The 26,914-nt window shown below is 36.3% G+C and overlaps 1 protein-coding gene across 1 annotated transcript in view; it reads left to right on the top strand.

Annotated features, from left to right (window-relative positions):
* The window catches only part of Adgrv1 (adhesion G protein-coupled receptor V1), a 479,179-nt gene that overhangs the window by 103,031 nt on the left and 349,234 nt on the right, over positions 1-26,914 (top strand). Inside the window, exons 48-57 of the mRNA XM_042690972.1 lie at positions 2,826-3,090; positions 3,960-4,082; positions 7,874-8,096; positions 8,419-8,623; positions 9,370-9,516; positions 19,630-19,885; positions 21,735-21,937; positions 23,121-23,297; positions 23,663-23,845; positions 25,369-25,548. Coding sequence (XP_042546906.1) covers positions 2,826-3,090; positions 3,960-4,082; positions 7,874-8,096; positions 8,419-8,623; positions 9,370-9,516; positions 19,630-19,885; positions 21,735-21,937; positions 23,121-23,297; positions 23,663-23,845; positions 25,369-25,548 — 1,962 coding nt within the window. The remainder of the gene's footprint in view (positions 1-2,825; positions 3,091-3,959; positions 4,083-7,873; positions 8,097-8,418; positions 8,624-9,369; positions 9,517-19,629; positions 19,886-21,734; positions 21,938-23,120; positions 23,298-23,662; positions 23,846-25,368; positions 25,549-26,914) is intronic.

Below are 26,914 nucleotides of genomic sequence, written 5' to 3'. Positions count from 1 at the left end.
GTTTAGTTTCAGGTGACTCCCCATCACCCCAGCCCTCCTCCAACAGAAGGGATTCAAAAGACCCATTGGTGAATTGCCTTTCTAAACAAGCAAGCCCTGGGAAAATGAAGCTTAACAAAGGAACTTAGTTTAAAAGAGAAATTGTCTTACATTTTTTGTTTAAAAACTTTAGAAAATGTACGTACAACTGATTTTGGTTTTTACACATGTTAGTATCTGTGTGTGTTTTGTATGTGTTTGTGAACATGTTCAAGATAAGAATTGTCAGCATGCTGTAACAATTGGGTGAGTTTAAGTTTAAAATTCAAAAGGTTATGAGGTTTGGACATTACCAAAAATTTTTAAAAAGAATTTTCACATTGTTTTAAATGGCTTTTTAAGGATTGTTTAACTTAAAAATTAAAAATCTGGTATTTTAGAATGCAAAAAAAAAATCCCCAGTACTGCTTTCCCACAGATATATATACCTGATATATAGAGGGATTACAATTATATGAGCAAGGTAATGAGTCCATTTCCTATCAAGCATTGTTACACCCTCCTTTATTTTTCTCCTACCATCCCTTTCCTCCCTACCTCCCCAACTCCTCCCTCCCCTCGCCCACTGCCCCCCACCAAAGTTGTAAAGTTCATTTTCAACATACTGTCTTGTACCAGATTGCTCAGTTTTAAGAAAGAATTTGTCTTCTTCTGAATTTTGTCTCCCATCTAGATTCTGTTTCATTTGTTTTTTCTCCTCTGTGGTATGTCCGAAAGAAGTTTCTCCTTTGTTGATCTCATTTACACTGATGGCAACTGAGTTGTCAAATGCAATGGATGTGTCATGTGGTTTTATGCATTATCTCCCATGGATTGGCATGTGACATCACCTCATCCTCAAAGTCAAAATCTTTTCACACAGATTTGCCTTCATTTCTCTGCTAGCCTTCTCAGTCTGCATTGCGAGTTCATCCCTTTTCTAAGTTGAAATATCTCTGTGGGTTATTTTTTGAGAATTTTGCTTTCATTTAATTATCTTTTTCTCTCTTCATTTACTCTGGGTAATTTTATTTATCTGATAATGTGATGGTACTTATCAGCTCTAGGTCAATGTCTTCCAGATTATATTCATAGCCCTTCTTCTGTAATCCAGACCTGCATACTTAGCTGCCTGTTGACAAACCCACTTGAAAAGGTTTTATGTTTTAATAGTTACCTCAGTTTATCTCAGTCTGAACATTTAATATTCTCTATGAAATGCACGTTCCAGTTTTTGCCCTTTATCTTAGGAATTAGCCCCTCTGAAATGCAATTGAGCAGGAGAAAATTGTAGGATATACTCTTCTTGTCATTCCTCTTTACTCTCTCTCATCTAATTTATCATTACACTTTTGAAAAGTCAAATGTCTCCACCCATTTTGAGTGAAGACACTTCTCTCTACTTCTGCTTCTTCTCCCAAAGCCTGGCTTCATCATTTCTCAGCTGCACTGTTGGAATACTCTCAGAAATAGTCTTTGAACATCTCTCATCTTCTCAGACTCCGTGTTGAGTATCTGGGGAAATCTATTCAAAATGTTGATTATGTCCCATTTTAGAACAATATATTAATTTCAAAATTATTTACTATGACCTTATGTAGGAATACCATATTTCTTCATTTGCTCACAACAGTACTGGCTTATGCCTATGTATGTATACCTAGTATGTATACCTAGTATGGCTATGTACTGTTGGTATTTCACTTTCAAAAGGGTTTTTATTTGAAAGACAAATGAAGCAATTACATTAATGCAAGGTATCTCATGATCTAGCCTTTCCAGTCTCATTCTTTCAACATTGCCAGCTTCTTTCCAGTTAGACTTGCTTGCTTTTGTGTCATTTGTTTACAATGCGGACTGTCTTAGAAACTATCTTCTCATTCTTTCTAACTTGATTTCCCTAATGCATCCATATTTTTGCCATTCCATTCTGTGTCATCTTCAAAACTAAACTACTCTTAACTTAAAATCATATCAGTTGTCCATATACTTATTCTTAGATATTTTGTAGTAGTTAGTAGGATCCATAAAAGAGATTACTGTATCCTACCTTTGTGCTCAGCTCAGAGGTCCTAACTGTTAACTGAATGAGTGTAATTTTTGGGAAAGTGACCAGGTTGTTTAAGGAATGAGGTAAATTACAAACTGTCTTTTAATTGTAAATCTACAAACACACTGAGATCTTGCATGCCTTACCACCATGACAAAAAGTATGCATTCTATTTCAAGCTTTTGAAAGTAACATAGCAGCATCTGAAAGTTTTCTATTCAGTTCCACACTTCACTTAGTTCTCTCTTCTTAGATATCTTCCTAGATATAATACAAATAAATATTTATTTGATATTTATTTGAAGGAAATCTATTTCCTTTTAAAAACTGTTAGTTTAAGTAGTGTACAAAGAGGTTACAATTCCATAAGTCAGGTTATGAATACAGTGCATCTGATTAATGTCAACCCTTTCTGCTGTTCTTCCTCATTTTTCCCCTCCCATTCCTATGCTCAAGTTACATAGTCAATTTTTAAATACGGTATATTGAATATAATGACTGCCTTTGATCACTCTTTCCCACTCCATTGATGCAGATATATTTTCCAAAAAGATTGTTGGTCATTTATCACACACACACACACACACACACACACACACATGCACAAAGAGCATCTGTTGTGTTAAATTCTCATTTATGAAAGTATCTTCCTAAGAGAACAAAAGGATCCAGGAGAGTGAACACATGACATTTGTCAAATTCTCACAGATGTGACATTCCAGGTCATCATAATTCTGTGTTTGAACATGTCCTGCAGGTCTTCAAATGGAATGGAAGAAACTTTACCTTTCATGAAACACTCCCTGTCCGAGGTGTGCTGACCATGTCTTTGTTCAGCAGAAGTGGCTTGGTGTTCTTAGCCGTCACCCCAGCGAATGCTCGTCTAAATGCCTCATTATTTAGGTGGTCTGGAAGTGGGTTTGTTAACTTCCAAGAGGTGTCCATCAAAGGGACAGCACAAGTTGAGGCTTTGTCTTCTGGTGATGATGTTTACTTGGTTTTTACAAAAAATATCCTTGAAGGTGAGAATATAGAGTTATTACCAAAGTCACCTATAATTTAGATTGCATGTTTTATATGAAAGGCTCCTATAATTTTTTGAGCATGTTTAGACAGTATCTTGGGTATTTGCTGTCAGTTATAAATGGATTCGAACAATTTACACATTATACCTTTCATCCTATGATGTTTCAAACCACCATATTACATTTATGTTAAACTATAACTGGGGGTGGATATGTAAAGTGAGAAAATTTCCAACGATTTTTATATGCAAAGTACAACAGCTAAATTTCTATATGCGTATACTTGGGATATTGTGGATAATTTATAGTATTAATAAATAGTACTTAGAAATTTTTAATAAGACTGGCTCAGAATATTCTGAGTAGGACTATGCCTTCTTTGCTTATTGCATTCATGGATAAAATCTGACATTCATAAAAATGAAATATTTTGCCCCAGTTTTTTTTTTCTGGTATTGGGGTTTGAACTTAGGGCCTCAAGTTTGCTGTACCTGCTTGCTCACAGCTGACACTCTACTTCTTGAGTCATGCAGCCAAATTGGCCTTTTGCTGATTATTTTGGAGATGGACTCTCCCACATTTTCTGCCCAAGCAATCTTCTGAGCAACTATGATTACAATTGTGAAGCTCAGCCTCATTTTTATATACTATATAATCCTGGTTAATGGAGAATAGTGCATATAGTTAATGTGGAAATGCAAAAGAAATTTAGAAGTACTTCCAACTCTGTTGTATTTTTGTTGAAAGAAAATGGATTCTGGGAGGTATTTGTTCCTCAAACTTAATCATTTGTATTACTGCCCAAATTTGTAATTTTCTTTTTCCAACTTATGACTTAATATTTGATTTTTATTTCATTAATCTAGGATATCAGAACTTAGTTGATATTTTCATCTGGGAGATGGGACAATCTTCGTTCAGACATTTTCAGTTCTTGGATTTTTCTCCTGTTGAAAGAATCCATTCCTTTATACCAGCCTCAGGAATAGGTAAGGATTTTTCAGCTAACCAATCCTAAAGACAGTATGGAAAGCCAGAAGGATATAATCTCACTAAATTTCATATGGTGCTGTGTTTTAATACCCTTCCAGAAATCATAAAGCTTCAAAAGAATTTGTATTTATAAAATGGATGTTTTGTTTAAGAATAATAATAGTAACAACAACAACAAAAAAAAAACAAACCAGAAGGAACTATTAGTGAAGGCCAAAGATAGTATTTTTGTATGTATGTCAGAACAAAGGCTTGAACTTAGGGTCTAGGCTCCATTCCTTACTTAGTTTTCATGTTAAGACTACTGATTGAGTCACCTCTATCCTCAAAACTCAGCCTCCTGAATAGTTAGGATCATAGGTGTGAGCTACCAGTGCCCAACTAGTATTTTATCTCTTTTACCTAGAGAAGAGTAAAGAGTGACACTACATATTTAAAATATGAAAATATGCATAAAGTGATGGCAAAATTTTACACTTAATGAATTTTGAGAGCTCAGATGACTGTGAGAACTCTACTGGCCATTTTTATTCTCCCAATCACTTTCACAGTATGAATAATCAATATTTTAATACAGTTTCTGAGGCAAAGTATATTAGTAAGAGCCTATGGATTATTTCAGGGTTAATCAGGAGTCACTTGGGCGGAGAGAATGACAATAAGGCAGAAAGCGGAGGTCAGTTGGATGGGGAACTGGTCAGGCTACCTCTCATGTGGGAGTCTGCAGTAAAAGGTCAGGGGATACATAGTCAACTGTCATTATGTTTTCAGGTGCCCATAGGACTAGAAAGTCAAGCCTAAAGGCAACTCAGGAGATGAATCCAGTCATGTTTTTTATATCGACACATGACAGTTCTATTTTAATGAAAAACAGCATGCAGTTAATACTAACATATTGCACACAAATCATTGTTATGAAGATATGAGGAATTCCTTGCCATTGAAGTCTTAGTATCTGGTTAGAGGAGGGGAAAAGAAATAATAACTTAAGACTTCAGACCAGTACTGTTTACTTTGTGAGAGGTGGATTTGTGAGAGGTGGATTTGGAGTGGGTAGAAGGTGTAAGAAGGAAACCTGAGGTATGTTTAGGTGGATTGACAGGAAACTTTTTGGTCAGGGGGCCGAAGAGGAGGAAGGCTTTGGGGGCATTGCAGCATCGAGGACACTCCTAGCAGAGAGGAGTACTGGACACAGGGTCTGATTGGAACATCATGATTCTGGGCTTGGAGACACCGTCTATGAGGTTAATTTTTTGTTTTTGTTTTTGCTTTTTGTTTATGGTTGGTCCTGGGACTTGAGCTCTGGGCCTTGGCTCTGTCCCTGAGCTCTTCAGCTCAAGGCTAGTATTATACTGCTTGAGCCACAGTGCCACTTCCGGTTTTCTAGTGGTTTATTGGAGATAAGAGTTTCATGGACTTTCCTGCCCAGGCTGGCTTTGAACCATGATCTTCATATCTCAGCCTCCTGAGTAGCTAGGATTACAGGCGTGAGCCACTCGCGATTTTGATGTAAAGAAATGTTGCATTGGTGTATTATTTATCTTGATTGGGAAGGATTGTTAGGGGGTGCTTCCATTCAATTCTGCATCTGAGACAAGTATTTCAGTCAACTGTCTATCCCCATCCTGACTTTATGCAATCAGATGACACCTTCACAATGATTTGCAGGAATTCACAAAGCTAATGTATGTTCAGAGCTTGATCAGAACTCTGCAGTGTGTTGAGTATTAGCTGTCATCATCACCATTAAACTAGGTGCACAGAGGGCACAGCAGTTAAGTCAAATGATTAATGAATGCCACGGCATGAATGCTTGGATGTCTAATTCTGCTACTCTTACAGATGTTTTCACATCAAGCAGGGATTCCGCACCATTCTCTGAGAAATTAGATACACTTGATTACTTTTGTCACAGAATGATTCATTTGAAGTGTATTCTCAAAGATCTTAATGAAAGACTTAAACATCTTCACTTCCCCTATTTCAGCATTCTTTTAGAACTCTGTTGATCTTGACCACATTTTGGGGGGATATTCCTTTTACCTACATAGTTTGATTTAGGAATTTTTTAATGTTTAGAACTTACATTAATATGAAAATGTTACACATTCATTAAAAACAGTTTGGTATTTTACCTTTTCCTGGACTAGTGATTTGTGGTATTTTTCAGTTTTAGACGATACCAATGGGAACACAACTCCAGCTACTACCGGATAGGAGGGTGAATTCTGAGAGCTGGTTCTGTGCAGAGTACATTTAAGATAGGCAACACTGAAGTATGAGATAGACTTTTCTGATTGGATAGTTTTTCCCAATTGTAGCCCAATTAGCTTAAATTGAAGGCTGAGTACACTTAAGTAAATCTAGAATAAGATGTGATATTCAGTAACTGAAGTATACTAAATGTATTTGTTCTTATGTTTTCTACTTATGATAGATTTAGTGGGATGTAATGCCACTATAAGTGGAGAAGCACCTCTCTTTAGATTTGAGGACACCACATTATTACTGTAAATGTTCACTTATCAGTTTGCTTCCAAAGTATGTCAATCAAAATAAGATGTGAACAGAGTATATCTCTGAAGGGCCAGGTGCATAATCAGTAGTGTTCAGATCACTAGTTTATGATCTTGGTTGAGACTATAGCTCAGTTAAGCATTTGAGTTTGTTACTTTTGAATGTTTTATGAAGCTATTTGTAAAGTATATATCCCTTTAAAGATTTGAATATATTAAGACCATTCTAGATGATCTTGATCTTTATGCAACATTTGGATAAACTGCAGTTAATCTTAATTGTTGTAAATAAGGATGACATAGGCCAAGGGCTAGCATTTTAGAAGATATTCATACTTTCTGATTTGGTGTGCTGTTTTAGTACCTAATCGGTCTGATTTGATATGTTTGCATTCAAGTGTGTTTCTCTAAAAGCATATTTCTTTATGTTTTCTCACCCCTCTCCCAATTCTAAGTGTGTTTGTTTAGTACTATATGCAACATATTCCCAGCTTCTGAAGCACATATATATGCCATTGCTTTGAACTAGCAAAAACATGACTTCCTGATATTTAAAAATACTGCAAGAATATATTCTATGTTTTCTTTGTACATATCCTTTGATCTCATGAGCTACCTTGAATAATTTTTCTAGAGAAAACAATAGGGAGAACTCTACCTCTACTTAATATTGAAAAATTAAATATTAAACAATAAATGTCTAATGCAAGAAAATTATTAAATATGTATTAAATATTAATATTAATTTAATGTATATGCAATACTAGACTATTATATGCATTAAAATTATAAAATTGAATACTTCAGTAATAACATGCAAAACTATGTAATAGAATACATATAATAGTTAAGAACTTTTGTAGTTATCTTTTTATACTTGTGCATTATAAACTTATAAATATAATGACTAGAGATGAACATTTTAAAAATTAAATATTGACTGGTGAGATAATTGGTATTTTTTCACTTTGTAAAAGTTACTTTTAAATTAGTACTAAGATGTATACCAAGGAATTCAAAATCCATTTGTGTTTTTTAATCCTGTGGTTTTCTTCTTTCTTAGATAGATGTGGGTACATTATCAAGCTGGACTGGTTATTCTACAGCACTCCAAAATTATTATTTTATTCACATAAATTGAATTAATTTACTTTAGAAATCAAAACAGAGCTTGGAGAATGGTAGAAGTCTTCCTTTGACACCAGTGGAGGGAGTGTGTGTAGTAGCATTTTGCACTTCATTTTTCTTGTCTTTTTTTTCCTTCCTTACAGCCCACATACTTTTAATGGGCCAAGAAGGGTCTGCCCTTTACCGCTGGAATTCAGAGTTGAATCAATTCACTTTTGTTCTGGAAGTGCCCTCTGCCCATGATGCAGCTTCAGTTGTAGTAAAGTCTATTAATTCAAGCAAGAATTTAATTGCTATGGCAGGAGCTGTGCACTCTCATGTATATGAACTGGCCTATATTTCCAGTCAGTCTGACTTTATTCCCAGGTAGGTTCAACAACTTCATACTAAGTGTCTTTATGCTCATCTCAGTTTGTCTGACATAAAATTTCTAAGTCATAGTGACCAAGAAAAATACAAAAATACTAGAGCTATATGTAAGCCAGAAACCTGGTCATTCGTATTTCTACAATCTATTCTGTTTATCAGAACTACACAAAAATTTAAAATTTTTATTTATGAAATATTATACTTCCTATAAAACTTTTACTATTACTGCTTAGTGTAGTGAAAATTTCATGGGGAATCTACTCTGCATATAATTTTGTTTGTTGTCATTGACTTATTTTATCTGTACTTCCTATGGTAGTTCAGGTGAACTGATATTTGAACCTGGTGACAAAGAAGCTACCATAGCAGTAAATATCCTCGATGATGTAATTCCAGAAGAAGAAGAATCCTTCAGAGTTCAGCTTAAAAATCCCAAGGGAGGAGCAGAGATTGGCATTCATAGTTATGTGACAATAACTATCCTGTCTAATGATGATGCTTATGGAGTTGTTGCATTTGCTCAGGTAATAGTGAAGATTCCACATATACAAGTGAAAATAACTTACTGCATTTACAAGTAAGCTCTGATCAGAACTCAGTAAGTGAGCCGTACTTTGAGTATCTTCAATCTTTCTCCCTTTGCTTCTTCTTGGTGCACCTCCTATTGTGCATCTACTGTGAACTCTACTGAAATCTGCAATATACATTCTTACCATACTGACTCTAAGGGACAACTTATCCTGGTCTTTGTCCCTATTGTTTTAAAGTATTGGGTATTTAATGTGTTCAGTGGCCTTGCTCTTGCTTTTTTCCCAAAGGCCATGGTGAAAAAGATAGTGACTATATTGCACACTGTGTCGTGTCACACATGTCATACAACTATGTTAGTGTGGGGTGGAGGAGGCACAGCGTCTGGTAACTGTAATACATTTTGCAATTACAGATGTAAAATGCACATTGCCTTTGTCCTGAGAAAAGAAAGCTAGTTTAGAAAGGAGTTGTCCTTTTAAAAACAGTTCATAAATACAGTGTATCTTGTTCAATGTCACCTGTTTGAACATTCTCACTCATCCCACTCAACCCACTTTTCTTAATTTTTTTAAAGGATATATATTGAATTTTTTGACATTTAACAAAGCACTTTATGTATACAATGTGTCTTGGTCTTCTTTAGCAGTGTGAAGCTTGCGAATGAACAATAACATGAAATAAAGAATTTATTTATAGGTAATTTCAAGTAATCCCTTATGTCTTCCGGTGTATTTTTCAGAACTCGTTATATAAGCAAGTGGAAGAATTGGAACAAGATAGCTTAGTAACCTTGAATATTGAACGCTTAAAAGGAACTTATGGTCGTATAACTGTAGCATGGGAAGCTGATGGAAGTATTAATGATATATTTCCCACCTCAGGAGTGGTATGTAATTTTAAAAAATTATAGGAGACACTGTTAATACTGTTTACTATTGGTTCTTGGGACCAGATACTGTTTTATGGATGAAATGTTTGAGTGTAACCTTATTAAAACTGGCTTCCTACTAATCACCATAGAGACATAGAAAGGATACAAATTCAGGTTAGCTTCATTATTGTGGCTCTTTATTTTTTCTATAAGATAAAACTTACATATGAAAAAGAGTGACCCACTTTGAAGTTGAATAAAGCCATTGGACAGATTTTGAGTACATTTGTCTAATGTTAAAACCAATCAAATGAGGCTTGGATGGGTAGAATAAAAATATAAGAATGTAATAAGGATGGACAATTAAGTACATGTCTCACAAAGAGAGTTCATGGAGCCATTTGTTTTTGTTTGGAAGATGGGTTATCTCATTAGCTTGCCTTGGTTTGGTAGGTTAGTCTATTTTGCACCAATGCTTCTCTAAAGAATTATTTTAAAGAAACTATCAAAAATAAGGACATTGGATTTAAAATCTATTTTAAATCTGATTATAAGGTTCTTACATCATTTGAAAGGTAAAAGTATCAATTGTATTGAGTATGCTATAGCAAATTCTGTTGCATTTAATCTGTATTTTATGCATGCTACAGAGCTCTGTTGTAATTCTGTATATTCTCATTGTATTCTCAAATTACTGTTTATTATAATTATTTTTTTAATTTTATTTTATTTGTGAACATACTGTACAGAGGGGTTACAATTACATGGGCAAGATAATGCATACATTTCTTACCAAGCATTGCAGCCTCCTCCTTTGTTTACCCTTCACCTCCCTTCCCAGCCTCCCCCCCCAACCCAATCCTTCCCCCCCAGTCCCCCCCACCGACATTGTAAAGCTCCTTTTTGACATCACAATTTGTACTTCTCATTGTTGCAACAGGTCCACCTGAATCCTTAAATGACTTGTTTTTCCCCATCTCCTCCATAAGTTATACTGACATCAAATATATTGAAAGAGGGGGTTATATTGTGGGGGAGGGACATACAAAGCAACAAAGAAATAAAGTTATAAATGCATAAGAAACACATGCATGAAAGAAAAAAAACATTAAAATACCTATCTAAGGATTCATTTTCCTAACATCACATTATCTGACTTTTTCCGCTTGACTCATACCTATACTAGATATTGCAAATAAGGGAAACCATGGGACCTATGTTTCTTTGGGCCTGGCTTACTTTACTTAATATAATTTTTTCCAAGTTTTTCCATTTCCTAACAAATGGGGCAATGTCATTCTTTCTGATGGAGGCATAGAATTCCATTGTGTATATATACCACATTTTCTTGATCCATTCATCTACTGAAGGGCATCTGGGTTGGTTCCATATCTTAGCTATAGTAAATAATGCTGCAATAAACATAGTTGTGCTGGTAGCTTTAGTGTGGTCTTGTTTGTAAACATTTGGGTAAATGCCCAAAAGTGGGATTGCTGGGTCATAGGGGAGCTCTATGTGAAGTCTTTTGAGGAACCTCCATACTTCTTTCCAAAGTGGTTGAAGAAGTTTACATTCCCACCAACAATGAAGTAAGGTTCCCTTCTGTCCACATCCCCTCCAGCATCTGTTGTTGTTAGAGTTCTTGATTTTTGCCATTCTAACTGGAGTGAGGTGGTATCTCAATGTTGCTTTGATTTGCATTTCTTTTATGGCTAGGGATGTTGAACATTTCTTCATGTGTCTATTGGCCATCCTTCTTTCTTCTTCAGAGAAGTTTCTCTTTAAGTCTTTCACCCACTTATTTATTGGGCAGTTGTTTCTTTGAGGATTTGTTGTTGGGGGATTTAATTTTTGGAGTTCCAAGTATATTTTAGATATGAGACCCTTGTCCGTTGTGTGGCTAGTAAAGATCTTCTCCCAATCTGTGGGCTTTCTATTGATCTTGCTAGCTATGTCGTTTGCCATGCAGAAGCTCTGCAACTTTATGCAATCCCATTTGTCCAACCTTTCTTTGATTTGTTGTGTTTCCGGGTCTCTATTCAGAAAATTTCAGCCTGACCCAAGGAGACCTAGGGTTTCTCCTATTCCATCCTGTAATGTTTTCAGAGTGTCTGCTTTGACTTCGAGGTCTTTGATCCATTTGGAGTTGATTCTGGTACAAGGTGATAGATAAGGATCTAGCTTTAGTTTTCTACATGTAGTTAATCAACTTTGCCAGCACCATTTACTGAAGAGGCTGTCTTTCTTCCATTCTATTGTTTTAGCTCCCTTATCGAAGATTAGATGCCGATAGGTCTGTGGGTTCATTTCTGGGTTTTCAATTCTATTCCATTGGTCCTGAGGTCTGTTCTTATGCCAATACCAGGCTGTTTTGATTACTATGGCTTTATAGTAGAGTTTGAAATTTGGTATTGATATTCCTCCAGCAGTGTTCTTTCCGTTGAGGAGCGTTTTTGCTATTCGGGGTCTTTTATTGTTCCATATGAATTTTTTTTTTTTTTTTTTTTTTTTTTTTTTTGGGTCCGGTCGTGGGGCCTGAACTCTGGGCCTGGGCACTGTCCCTCAGCTCTTCAGCTCAAGGCTAGCACTCTACCACTTGAGCCACAGCGCCACTTCCAGCTTTTTTCTTTTTGCTTATGTGGTGCTGAGGAATCGAACCCAGGGCCTCATGCATGCAAGGCAAGCACTCTACCACTGAGCCACCTTCCTAGCCCACCATATGAATTTTTGGATTGCCTCTTCTATTTCCTTGAAGAATGAAGGTGGAATTTTGATAGGTATTGCGTTGAATTTGTAGATAGCCTTGGGAAGTATTGCCATTTTCACGATGTTAATCTTTCCAATCCAGGAGCATGGGAGGTTTTGCCATTTTTTAAGTTCTATGTTGATTTCCTTTTTCAAGATTTTAAAGTTTTCATCATAGAGGTCCTTGGAGGGAGAGTTTTATTTCTTCTTTCCCTATTTGTATCCCCTTTATGTCTGCATCTTGTCTTATTGCTGTAGCTAGACATTCTAATACTAGATTGAAGAGAAGCGGAGAGAGTGGACATCCTTGTCTTGTTCCTGAGTTAAGAGGAAATGGCTTTAGTTTTTCACCATTAAGTATAATGCTGGCTGTAGATTTGTCATATACAGCCTTTATTGTATTGAGGAATGTTCCATGGATTCCTAATTTTTCCAAAACCTTCATCATAAAGGGGTGTTGGATCTTGTCGAATGCTTTTTCTGCATCTATTGAGATAACCATGTGGTTCTTATTCTTGCTCCTGTTGATGTGATGAATAATATTAATTGATTTGCGTATATTGAACCAGCTTTGCATCCCTGAAATGAATCCTGTGTGATCGTGGTGCATGATTTTTTGGATGAATTGTTGAAGTCGGTTGGCCAAAATTTTGTTGAGAAGTTTTGCATCAATGTTCATCAAGGAATGGGTCTATAGTTCTCTTTCTTTGATGAGTCCCTGCCTGGTTTGGGGATGAGGGTTATGATGGCTTCGTAGAATGTGTTCGGTAGTGAGCTTTCTCTTTCAATTTCATTGAAGAGTTGGAGGAGAATTGGTGTGAGCTCTGCTTTGAAGGCCTTGTAGAATTCCGCTGTAAAACCATCTGGTCCTGGACTTTTCTTAGCTGGGAGGTCTCTTATTGCTGTTTCTATTTCAATGCTTCATATGGGCCTGTTAAGATAGTTTAACTCATCTTGGTTTAGTTTTGGCATGTCAATATTTGCTAGGAAGAGGTCCATTTCTGTCAAGTTCTCAAACTTATTAGCATAAAGTTTTGAGAAGTATTCCCTTATAATATTCTGAATCTTGGTTGTTTCTGTGGTGATGTTTCCATTCTCATCTCTGAGTTTATTAATTTGGGTGTGTTCTCTTCTTTTTCTGATAAGATTTGCTAAGGGTCTGTCAATTTTGTTAAGTTTTTCGAAGAACCAACTCTTTGTTTTGTTGATTCTTTCTATAGTTTTTTTGGATTCTAATTCATTTAATTCTGATTTAATTTTAATTATTTCTTTCCGTCTACTGGATTGGGGTTTATCTTGCTGCTCTTTTTCAACGAGGTTTAGATGTGTCATTAAATTGTCAGTCTCAGATCTCTCCAATTTGTTGATGTAGGAGCTCAGAGCTATAAACTTGCCTCTGAGTACTGCCTTTGCTGTGTCCCAGAGGAGCTGGTAATTTGTGTGTTCATTTTTGTTGAATAGCATGAACATTTGAATTTCCTTTCTAATCTCTTCCATGACCCACTCATGATTCAGCAGTGTGTTGTTCAGCCTCCATGTGATGCCGGACTTTCTTTGGTGGCTTTTGGTGTTGAGTTCTAGTTTTATTCCCTTGTGGTCAGAGAGAATGCAAGGTATAACTTCAATGTTTCTGAACTTAGACAAGTTTGCTTTGTGGCCTAATATGTGGACTATTTTAGAAAATGTTCCATGTGCTGCTGAGAAAAACGTGTATTCTGATGCTGCTGGGTGAAATGTTCGGTAGATGTATGTTAAGTCTAGTTCATCTATGCAGCTGTTTAGATCTGCGGTCTCTCTGTTGAGTTTTTGCCAAGTTGATCTATCTAGTGGGGTGAGTGGTGTGTTAAAATCCCCAACAATTAATGTCTTTGGATCTATATGGGATTTGAGGGAAAGTAGTGTTTCTTTGATAAATTTGGGTGCTCCATTGTTTGGCGAATAGATATTTAGAATTGTAATATCCTCCTGAAGGAGAGATCCTTTAATTAGTATGTAGCGACCTTCTTTATCTCTTCTCATGAATTTTAATTTGAAGTCTATTTTATCTGATATTAGGATTGCAACTCCCGCCTGTTTATGAGAGACGTTTGCTTGGTAGATTTTGTTCCAGCCTTTAACATTGAAAATGTGTTTGTTTTTACGGGCAAGATGTGACTCCTGCAGGCAGCAGATAGAAGGGTCTTGTTTTTTAATCCAACTAGACAGTCTATGTCGCTTAATTGAATAGTTCAGTCCGTTAACATTAAGAGATAGGACTGAGTGGTATTTGGGAGTTCCTGCCATGTTATCCACCTTCTTGGGGTTTGCGAAAACTGGGTTCTTCCTATGGTTCTTGGATTCTCAGTTTGGGTGCAGTTTCTTGGCCTTTATTGTGGTCTTGTTGGTTTTCTATGTGTAGGACTGCTTTAAGAATCTTTTGTAGGGCTGGTTTGGTGGAGATGTATTGTTTCAATTTTTCTTTGCTATGGAAGGTTTTTATTTGGCCTTCAGTTATGAAGGAGAGTTTAGCTGGGTACAGTATTCTTGGTTGATAGTTGTTTGTTTTTAGGGCATGGCATACATCATTCCAGGCTCTTCTTGCTTTGATTGTCTCTGCTGAGAAATCTGAGGTGATTCTAATTGGTTTCCCTTTGTAGGTGATTAACCTTTTCTCCCTGACAGCTTTAAGGATCTTTTCCTTGGTCTGAGTTGATCCTGTGTGGAGTATAATGTGACGGTGGGATGTCCTATTCTGGTCTGGTCTATTTGGGGTCCTAAAAGTTTCTTGTATCTGAATAGGCCTATCTTTTTGTATGTTTGGGAAGTTCTCTGCTAGAATCCTGTTAAACAAATTTCCTAGACCATTAACTTCTGTTTCTAGGTGCTCCTCTACACCCATTATCCTTAGATTAGGCTTTCTGATGGTTTCTTCCAAGTGTTGGATAGATCTATGATATTTCTTGGACTTGTCTTGGATGGTTGTATGTTCTTTCTCTATAATATCTAGGCTGTCTTCAATCCCTGAGATTCGGTCTTCTGCATGGTCTAACCTGCTGTCAAGACTCTCTACTTTGTTTTTTATCTCATTTCCTTCTAATTGGCCAGCTTTGATGGCTTCAAATTCTTTGTTGAAGTTCTGTTTTAGGTCTTGTATGAATTTCTTTATTTCCTTAATTTGATGTTCAGTGTTTATTCTTAAATCATTTAGTTGATTGGTTATGGTTTCTTTGGACTCCCATTCCTTCTGTTGGGTTCCATTCAGCATTCCCTCTGTGGTCTCCCTGACTTCCTTCAGCTCTTTGTTAATGGATTCCATGAATGCCTTTAGTGATCTTTGTGTATTCTCATCCTGCTCTCTCAATTCCTGTATTACTCTTTTATTAGCTTCCTCCCGTTCGCGGGATTCCTGCAGTTCTCTTTGAGTGTTCTCATCCTGCTCACGCAGATCCTGTATCAGTTTTTGAGTAGCTTCCTCACGTTTATGATATTCCTGTATATACTTTCGGGTTGCCTCCTCTCTCTCCCTATCACGCTCATACAGAGTCCTTTGTATGTTTTCAAACTTTTCATTTATCATGTTTGCCAGCAGTGTTTGTAGAGCTATTTGGGAACTCTCCTCTGGATTATTCATTATCTGTTCTGTCCCCTGATTATCAAGATTGGGAATTGAGATACCAGGATTTGCCATTTTTCTTGTGTTTTTCCGGCTTACTCTGCCCATTTGAGGTGGAAATAGCACCAGTTTTGTGCTAGAACACTATCTTAAGGCTACCATCAACCAAAGTATGAATTTGTACAGTCAATAGTCTACAGATACAATCTAGTTCAACAGATACATCTATTCAACATCAAACAACTATATGTTAATGGGCTTCGAACCGCAGAGAAGAATTTGGAAAACCAGAAATTATTAGGGTTAGGGAGAGATGTGAGTAAAAAATAGGAATAGATTGGTGTGGGGAGGCACAGGGAGAGTTAACTATGTCCTAATCTCAAAGCAGGAAATAGGTTGGGTAGGATGCAAGTAGAGAGAGAGAGGAAAAAGAAGAAAGGGAAAGGGAAATGAAAAGAGACCAGAAAAAATAGACAAGTAAAAATTAATGATATTACGGAGATTCAAGAACAATCTATTTAGAGAGGAACGTGAGTATATTGAGAGATTGGGGGGGACATAGAGGAGATGTGAAAGACTTAAAAAAATGCTTAAAATGTTATATAGGTATAAAGAGGTAGTACTGCTATTAAGGAATTTAAGTCTCAGAGGTTTGAATTGAGTAATAAATTTGTGGATTAAGTGTGTACACAATGGGGGATAGGGTCTACTAGTTAACTATGGGTTTGTCTGAGGATGTGCAGGACAAGAGTTAAGTCATAGAAAGAAGAACAAAGGAGAGGAAAAGGTGAAAAAGATAAGAAAGGGAGAATAAAAAGATCAGAAGTTCAGTAGAGCTAAACCAAAAACAAAAAGATAATTAAAAAAGAAGAAAAAAAAAAAGAGAAAGAAGACAAGAAAAGAAAGAAAAACACACCTTCACATCCCCCTAAAATAAAAATTATAAGAGGAAAAAAAAAAGTTACTGGAAAACTATTTTTTTTCAAAAAAGGCAAAAATTAAAGATTAATAAAAGTTTTAGAAAAGATAAAAAAATTTTTTTTTCTTATATATAAGGAACCAAAAAAAAAAAGAAAAAGAAGAAGAAGGAAGAAAAAAAAAAGTTCTTTGATTTTTTTGGGAGGGGTGGGAAAAATCCTGTATCTCCCTTGTGTCTGTAGCCAGCCTCTTGTTGGAGTCTTTGGTCTGCTTGAGGTCCTGTGGCTTGATTGGTTTCTTAAGTCAGATTGTTCGAACAGGCAGAAAAAAGCTCTGCTTTACCCAAGATTTTGAGATCCCCGTCCCAGGTTAGTTTAATGGGAGGGTGATCTGGTTTGAGAATCACAAAAGAGGGGAATGCAGTGATGAGACTAGGTTCTGGGTAGAGTTGAGGCCTTTCAACAAACAGTAGCTTTTCCCTGGGGCTATTTTGTGAAAACCTCACAGAACCCAGCCTGGAGCCATTCTCAGGGTTTCTGTTTTTCAATTGATTGTGGTGGCTGCTAGAGGGAGGGGCAGCCTCTGGCTCTGGTTACCCAGTGCGGAAAGCCACTCCTATGGCTGGCCCCCGAGCTGGGTGACTTTTCCCTGGATGGAGCTGAGTCTGGCAGGTCACTTTGCCATTAAGTTCTTGTGATCTGCTAAATGACTCGTTTTATTCCAAGGCCTGAGCTGGAGCTCGCAGCTCCGCGGAGCTTTGTTGGTATCCAAGATGGAGATCACCGGTGCTGGGGGGGGGGAGGGGTGGCCTTCCCTCCTCTGCTCCCTGAGAAGGAGTGAGGAAGTTGGGCTTCTACTCATACCGAGTCTTGGTTCCTGTGTCATCTCTGGTCCGCAAACTGCAGGATGAAGATGTCCGCTCCTTGTCGGTTCTTGCTGGTGTTGAGTAGAATCCGCTTGCCCGCTGTGTCTGGCTCCTTCGTCCCGGACTCTGTGGCTCAGTTATGGTGCCCTGCAGTCGCCGCCGTGACTGCTGCCTCCGCCGCGGCGGCTGCTGGCAAGTGCTCAGATGTGTCTCTTTGCCTTGATTTCCCCTCTCTTGCCTAAACCTCTGTCCTGTGATGGCACACTTGGTGTGGTTCTCTGGCTTAGGGCTGTTCACTGGAACTCTAAAACTGCTTTCTATGCGAGAGCTTGTTCAGATTCCAGCTTCTCCTCCACCATCTTCCTGGAACCTCCTTACTGTTTATTATTTAAATTATTAAATCTCTACTTCCTTAAATGTAAATACTTCTTTCTCATTCAGAACAATGATGTCTTTGGAACACAATTGTGCTAAAAAATAGGAAACACATTATAGGAAGTAACAGATAATGTACAATTAAATTAGCTTGGCTGTGTTCCAATAAAAATTCATTTATCACAAATGGATTTGAAGTTTAGGGCACTGCTCAAGTAGGAGGGCACCAAGTCCATTAGCTCAAATCTCAGGCCTTCCCCCTTAAAAAATGATGGGCTGGGAAGGTGGCTCAGTGGTAGAGCACTTGCCTTGCATGCATGAGGACCTGGGTTCAATTCCCCAGCACCACATAAACAAAAAGAAAAAAAGCCGGAAGTGGCACTGTGGCTCAAGTGGTAGAGCGCTAGCCTTGAGCCGAAGAGCTGAGGGACAGTGCCCAAGCCCAGAGTTCAGGCCTCATGACCGGACCCTCCCCCACCCAAAAAATGAGGGAAACAAATAAAGCCACCCATTTATATTGCATGCCTGTAATCTAGGTGTGTGAGAGGTATAGGTAGAAGGACTACAATCTGAGGCCAGCCCCAAATAACAACATGGGACCCAATCTGAAAAACAGAAACAAAAAGCTGGAGATATGACTCAAATGGTGGAGTACATGCCTAGCAAGCTGAGACCCTGAATTCAAATCCCAGTGCCACAAAAAAAGAAAATAAAAAATGAATTTAACCAGTGGGCAACAATTTTCTGATTCCTGATTTTATCAACAAAGCTCTCTGGTCTCTCCAGTGGCATTCTCTGGGTGGAGAGGTGGAGGGGCACAGAGAGAGGCCCAAAACTTCAGTGCTAGTTCAAGAAAGTAATTTGTAGTCACACTGCTGCAGAATGGGTATGTTAGGAGGTCATGGGGATGGTGTCTAAGAAACAGATGGAAACCCCGTGAGCAAGGACCTCAGATACTTTTAATAATACGGATTTATACCTGTAATGAATGGACACGGGAAAGAAAGGAGAGAGAGGCTGTGATATGAATCTCTCCCTGGATGTCTCTCTTTACCTCTATTTTGGTCGAGCTGCTCATAAATGATAAATTTATTAGTAGATCAGTTCTTGCCAGAATTTTGTTTGTAAGGAACCATCTTTTAATTTTGTAAAGCTTTACAAATTACATCGAATGCTTTATTTCTTAGAAAGACTTTCTACCCTATATTGTAAGGAACAGTGAGTCCTAGATTATATTTTACTCTATATTGTAAGGAACAGTGAGTTCTAGATTATGATATTTTAGCTTCATGTTTTATTCGCTAAAGTTTCAGAAATGGTTTAGGTTTTTCTTTTTCCTAGTAGTCTTCTTACTTTTACTATGATAGGCATTTAAGTTATTTGGATAATTACATTCCATTGCTTAACTATCTTGTTATTTTCATTGTGGCTATATTAAAACAAAGTAACTGGAGGAGAAGAGAAGGATGTAGAAGATGACATGGATCAAGATGCATTGTACATACAAATTGACATGTTGAAACCCCTTTGTTCACCTACTTTAAGATAATTTTTAAATGACATTAGGTCATCTGTATTCTTACTGAACAAGAAGAACTAAAAGAAAATTTCTTTAATTTTTTTTTTTTTTAAGATTTCATTTACTGAAGGACAGATGCTGTCCACGGTCACTCTGACTGTTCTTGCTGACGATTTGCCAGAGTTATCAGAAGTCGTGACAGTAACGCTCACAGATGTGACCACAGAAGGGGTTGAGGACCAGTCAAAAGGTGCTACGATTGATCAGAAAAGAAAGAAGTCTGTGATAACAACTCTTCCCAATGACTCCCCCCACGGTGTGGTGGGCTGGCATGCTAACTCACTGTTCACTAGAGTGACAGAGCCTATAGGTAAATTCTGTTGAATATCTATTTTAGGCATTAGTTAGAAGTTTCCGTAGTTAATTTACTTGTACTATTGGTAGGGACTACAGATTTCTCTTTGCAATTTGAATTTTTCAGTTTGACAGATCGTAGTCTTTGAATTGATCATTATGAAATCTTGGATCATGGGATCACTTAGCAATCAGGCTTTAATTTCTAAAGACACACTATCATAATAAACATGATAATAATTTAAGAGATTTTAGTAGAGATGTTTGCTTTTTTTCTTTCTCTTTTGAATCATTTCTTTAAAGTTCCCTTTCTGTAGATTTTCATATAGTTGTAGAGAATAGTATAGGGAATAGTAGGAGCACCATTTAACCTAAAGCATCAGAGTAATTTTATCCTGTATGGTAAACAGTGATCAGTCTTTACTGCCCTTCATTGCTGAACTCTTTTACCTAAACAATTGTTCATTTGGATTGTTGAATAAGTATAGTTTCCATAGGCAAAGGTCAATTGACTTATTTAAATTAAAGGTTGAATTTAAAATATTCCATTTGAAGTTTTAAAAATTTTTAGGTAATGCATAGACAATCCTTCTATCTAATGTATTATATTGCAAATGCTGAGGGAAGAAAGTGGCATGTGGTTACAACTCTGGACCTTCATAAATATCCATCTATGTGGAAAAATAAAAAATAGACTTACAACAGAATGATCTGTGTGTCTTCTGATTCAGTAAACATTTTTGAAACTTGTGTAATTGTCAGGAACTTTATTGTGAGTTTCTGAAGCTAAGATACAATATTTAATCTATAGAAACTCATAGACCAATGGAAGATGTTGACTGGCATTTTATATTTTATTCTTTATAATGACAGTTTAATGCATTGCACAATTTTAATTCTTTTTTTTTTTTTTTGTCGGTCGTGGAGCTTGAACTCTGAGCCTGGGCACTGTCCCTCAGCTCTTCAGCTCAAGGCTAGCACTCTATCACTGGAGCCACAGTACCACTTTGGTTTTCTGAGTGGTTTATTGGAGATAAGAGTTTCACGGTCTTTCCTGCCTGGGCTGGCTTTGAACTGAGATCCTCAGATCTCAGCCTCCTGAGTAGCTAGGATTACAGATGTGAGCCACTGGTGCCTGGAATAGGAAGATTTTTTTTTTTTTTGGGGGGTGGGGTTGGTCGTGGGGTCTGAACTCTAGGCCTGGGAGCTGTCCTTCAGCTCTTCCTCACAAAGCTATTGCTCTACCACTTGAGCCACAGCACCACTTCTGGCTTTTTCTGCTTATGTGGTGCTGAGGAATCAAAACCAGGGGCTCATGCATACAAGGCAATCATTCTACCACTAAGCCACATTCCCAGCCCAATTTTAATTCTTTATAAGGAATTAAATATTTTTAAATTCTAAAACGTTAAGTAAACAATATGTGTAGCAAAACACTTTTCAGATTATAATAGGCATCTCATTAGAGGGACAAAACCCCTCTTCTAATAATTAGTCATTAAATGATTATTATATGTATTTAGAAATTCATTTTCAAAGAATCTTCTGAGCATGTATAACGTGCACTTGCTGAGACTGTCTGTAATTCTGCTGAAGTGTGTGGTATGCATAGCCGAGGACCTGCATAGCAGAATCAGCAGGGACAGAAGAATGAGGTCAATGCTATAATGTGGTTTTCAGCACAGAGTACGGGACAAAGGAGGCAAAGCATAAAAGATCCATGGGAAAATACATTAGCTTTGTTTTACCTCTCTGCCTTAACTGTCTAAAAGGATAGTGCAGTTATTTCACCATGAGTGAGTGCTTGCAGCAGCCCTGACAGACAATAGAAAAGCATACTTACTTGAAGCGTACTTATCTCATAGAGAACATCACTGTGCTTCAGTTACGAGTTGCTCGAGATAGAGGTCTCCAAGGGGATATTGCTATTCACCTGATGGCTACACCCAATTTCTTACTGCATACCAATCATCAAGCTACTGAGAATGAGGATTATGTATTGCAAGAAACCATAATAATAATGAAAGAAAATATGAAAGAAACTCATGCCAAAGTTGCCATTTTGCCAGTAAGTACAGATTACAGGAAATATGGTATCAAGGGAAATTGCTATTAAATATAAAAATGTGATGCTCTTGTCTTGTAGGTAAAAGTCTTTTGTAAAACAGGACTCTCTTTTTTTAAACACAATTCTTTAAAATATAAAATTATGTACTTCATATACAATTTAATATTTAATAATGAATAAGTTAATATAACTGGCTAGTAAAAGGGCAACTGCATTGTTTATGTTTACTGAAGTCTTGGAACAACTTGAATTAACTTCAAGTTGTTTAATTTGAATTGATTGCATGTCTGATTGATTGACAATACTGTATATTGTTTAATTGATTTAAACTAGGAAATGAATGAATGAAATGATTCACTCAGTGTACTTTTTATTGCTTGATAGAAAGGCATTTTCATTTAATAATATAATTATATGAATCAGGGTTAATATTCAGATGGTTTATGTCTGAGTATGATGGGTTTTGCAATCTATATTTACTCAGTATGTGTATACATATACATATATATGTGTATGTCTATGTATACACACATACATATAAACCTATAACTACACATATACACGGAGAAAAATAGAAAAGCAGAGGGAGATATGTTCATTTATCATTTTATCTTGAAATGTTTATTACCTATTCAAAGATAAAGTGAAAAAATTAAATTAACTGAAGCATAAGATTATATCTAGATAACAAGTCCAGAGCTTTCACTTAAAAAAAAATATATATATATAAACTGATCAGTTTTTCCTAAATTTCCTTTGGGATATTATATATATAACACACATCCAGTAAGATGTGGCCAATATTGTAGGATAATTTTTAACTTATTTTATTTGTTAATGCTAGTGAAGTTTATTGAAACATTATTCTTATTCTTAAATATCTGAGAGATCCTGAAACTGACAGTGGGAAAGTATAAAAATATGATGAGGAATCTTTATGTATGATAGCAATGTCCATTCCAGTAGATGGTGACTTTTATTTACAGATGGAAAAATATCTGGCTTCTGTCAGAAATTAAATATCTTTCAAACACCTGCCTGACATGTTGGTATACACCTGTAGTCCCATCAGGCTGAAGTGGCAGGATCCCCAAAGCCCACTTTGATGCCAGAATGAACAATGTAGGCAGATTCTGCTATGTGAAAACAACATAGGAATCATCATCTTTATCCTGCTTCTCAGGATGATACTCCCGAGTTGGAGGAAGGCTTTATCGTCATTATAACTGATGTGAACCTGGTGAACTCCGACCTCTCTGCAGAGCAGCCTCGAGTGCAGAAGCCTCGCATGGAAATAGCTGAGATACTGATTGAAGAAAATGATGATCCCAGAGGAATTTTAAAGTTCCATGTTAACAGAGTAAGATGAACATACACATATTTGTAGCAACATGGGAGTTTCAACCTAGTGATTTATCCAGAAGCTTATATATTTTTTTCAAAAATAATTCGCTTTGTTTATATTTATAAATATACAAGTAATGAAAGCTGTGTTATTAGTTAGTCCGTAGTTCTTTTTGAGCTAGACCAAAGGATTAAGCAAGTTTATCTTTATTCAATTTTATAGTGAATGCTAAAAGAATGATCATTCATTTCTATGTGACTATTGCTTTCTGATTAGAAAATATAGCACAAAAGATACAAATGGGAACAATAAAGTTAGGATGTGAAGGTGTAGGAGGTTACACTTTTGTCTCACCTTTCAATTTTCATTCTTTATTGAAGGATATTGATGGTGTTATCACTGCCTATGAAGAGCCTCCTCCCTTCAATGTTCTTCGGGTTCCTGTGGTCCGGCTGGCAGGAAGCTATGGGTCACTAAATGTTTACTGGGAAGCAACACCAGACAGTGCCAGTCTGGAAGATTTTAAGCCATCTCATGGGACTCTTGAATTTGCAGAAGGCCAAGTAAGTTTATCGTGAACATAGTAGTGTTTTTGGTTGTCCTTCAAACATGTATATGCCTCTATCATATGAGTGTGCATAAATGATTACTAAATTCATTATACTTCATTTCTCTTCCAGGTCAAACGTGTTATTTAGTGAATGTAAGATCTATTAATGGTTATAGGAAAAGAATGCTTAAAGGCAATAATTTCATCATTTTTTCTGATTTTCCTTACCTGATTCCTTTTAAAATAGAAGATACAAAGCAGGATATGCACACATACACAGGCACATACACGTAAATATGTAAATACATGCATACATACATACATACACATATACATGCATAAAACCTGCCTGGTAAACTAGACTATTTCTATGGTTTTTAGTTACTTTTATTGTGCTTATTTTTTAGTATTTATAAATATGGATATTTAAAATTTCAAATTTACAGTTTGTTTCATATTTGTTAATTCATTCCTAAAAATGTTCTTTGTAATTTAAGAATCCATCCAAATAATAGAAAAGGAACTTTAAAACTATGTTCAAATATTAGAATATAATCTAAAGTTAGGAATAATAACCTAAAAAATTGCCAGACTTTCTCCAAGAATTTTGTGAACTAGGCATCTTTAAGTTTGTTGTTTTGTACCTGTCTTGGCTCTTGAACTCTGGACTGAGAACTGTCCCTGAAAGTTATTCATTCAAATCTGGCATGTGACCACTCGAGCCACAGTTCCATTTCTGGCTGTTTTTTCCTTTTTTTTCTTTTCTTTTCTTCTTTTTTTTTTTTTGGAAGTGGTTAATTGGAAATAAGAGTCTCACAAACTTTTCTGCCCAGAATGGTTTCAAACTTCGATCCTTAGATCTCAGCCTCCTAAATAGCTAGGATTACAGGCGTGAGCCACTGGCACCCAGCTATAAGCTGTTTTATTAAAATCTAATTAGTAAGTGGAAATACAGTGACCACTGGGAATAAATTAGAGGAGAAAAAAAGACAAAAGAAATAATTGGAAACAGTACACTAAAAAATAACAAAAAACCAACATAGATACTGACAAGTGAACTTAATCCTGGTATAAGCATCTAAGAACAGAAAAATTGGTATTTCTTCCTGCCTTTTTTCAAGGACAATATCTGAGGCCAATGTCATTTATTTCAATTAAAGAAATGATAACTTTATGCTTTCTTTTAACTAATGTAGTCAAACACATTAAGCTGTTTGTTTTACAATGACAGCTAGTGTAGCAGGGCAAAAAAAAGAATTTTTTGTGTGTCTGTAATTACACTATATTTATTACTTACATAATTTATTTTATCTTGACAATAACGTATTTTATAAATTTCTGATTTCTAAATACTACATATATATTACTTTAAAATTGTTGGGAATATAATAAGCACAACCTTTGTTTTTTTCTTTTGAAATATGTTTTTGATGTTTAAGCAATTAAATGTAGGTAAGAGGGAATTTTGTTATTTCATTGTTTGCTTTTTCTTTCCCTCTCTCCTTCACTCCTTCTTTTTCTTCTTTTCCCTTATAGGTTACTGCCATGATAGAAATCACCATAGTTGATGATGCTGAATTTGAACTCAGGGAGCTCTTCAGTATCTCGTTAACCAGTGTGGCTGGAGGCGGCAGACTTGGTGAAGATATTGTGGTTACGGTTGCTATTCCCCAGAATGACTCTCCATTTGGAATATTTGGATTTGAAGAAAAGACTGTGAGTTAAATCTGTCAGTGGAGTACTAGCTCAAGGAAATTTTTTTGGTATACTTTTATGTAGAAAAATGTCATTTAATTTTGTTTAGAAACTTCATCACCATTCATGTCTAAGTCCCTTTTAAAGAGTCTTTGGAATTGGCGACTGAGGTAGGGGCAAATCCCTAAGCTATTCAGAGTTGACAGTAATGAGAAGCATAACTATCAGGCAGTTTCCATGGGAACCAGATTCCTTTCAATGGGGTGTAATAGACCCTGAACACTTTTTTTTCCCCATGTCTCATTGATGACTAGCATCCTGGTCTCAAGGTGGATTTGATCATAAGCCTCAGTTTTGCATCAGTATGGTTTGTTGGTGAATTTGAATAATTTATATTACTCATTGTTCTCTCTGGTATTTATTGTAACTTTTATCAAACAAAACATGATGGGCACCTAGCTTGTGGATTTTTCCATAAATCTTTCCTTTTGTTTCTTATCAGCTATTTTCTTTCAAGATCTGACAGTGGACTCCCAAATATTTTAGCTTAATCCACTAGGGGGGAAAATAAAGCTTAATCAATCATGAGAATGGAATATTTGTGCAGCCTGGCTTGGCTGACCAGTACTGAACTGTCACTACACCTTCCACTTAAAGCAATTGAAACCCCATTATAATTACTTTTATGATTGTGTTATAACCAATACAACTTTACCCTTTGAAGGAATTTCAAAGATGAAAAGTCGTGAAAAATTTTAGATAATTTCCACATACTTGGCAACTCGTCTGTCTCCATATTCCACAATTATGTAGTGGAATGTATAATTCCCATTCTGTAGTTACTTTATCTGGATCCTTTTTGAAATACAAGACACTTCCTCTAATGCCTCTTCTCTACACTGTGCTATGGCTTTGAGTCTCAATTTACAATTTGTCTGTCATTGCTGAGCCTCTCAGATGCTCCAAAACTAAATGTAGCCTAATAATTGCTGAATGATTTAGTCGCTGAGATTTCAATTTCATGGGAAAATGTTAGCTTATAAGAGGGAAAGAGTATATTCATACTTAGCCCAGTCAAATGATTTTCTTTCCTTGGAAAAGAACTAAACAAAAATGTTTTTAAGGAGTAGTGAACTGCCCCAGGAGAAGCTATTGCCTACCTTTGGGGTTTGGGAGTGGAGGAAGAATATAAAGAGGGAGTAAATGTTTCTAATAATTTTATTATCCTCAGACAGACAGTATTCATATTTTTCATCACACTATTTCTTGGATATATACAATAGTTCTTTGCACATTTTATCACACAGCAGAATATAATTTAACTTTTAAAACATACCTTTGTTACTTTTTGAGCTTAGATGAAAAAAAATTAGTGGTTTAGCATTCG

The sequence above is a fragment of the Dipodomys spectabilis genome, unplaced genomic scaffold, assembly GCF_019054845.1.
Source record: "Dipodomys spectabilis isolate Male_0828 unplaced genomic scaffold, ASM1905484v1 ptg000140l, whole genome shotgun sequence".
Taxonomy (NCBI): domain Eukaryota; kingdom Metazoa; phylum Chordata; class Mammalia; order Rodentia; family Heteromyidae; genus Dipodomys; species Dipodomys spectabilis.
The sequence above is the reverse complement of the archived record's forward strand: the minus strand, read 5'-3'. Positions and strand labels throughout refer to the sequence as shown.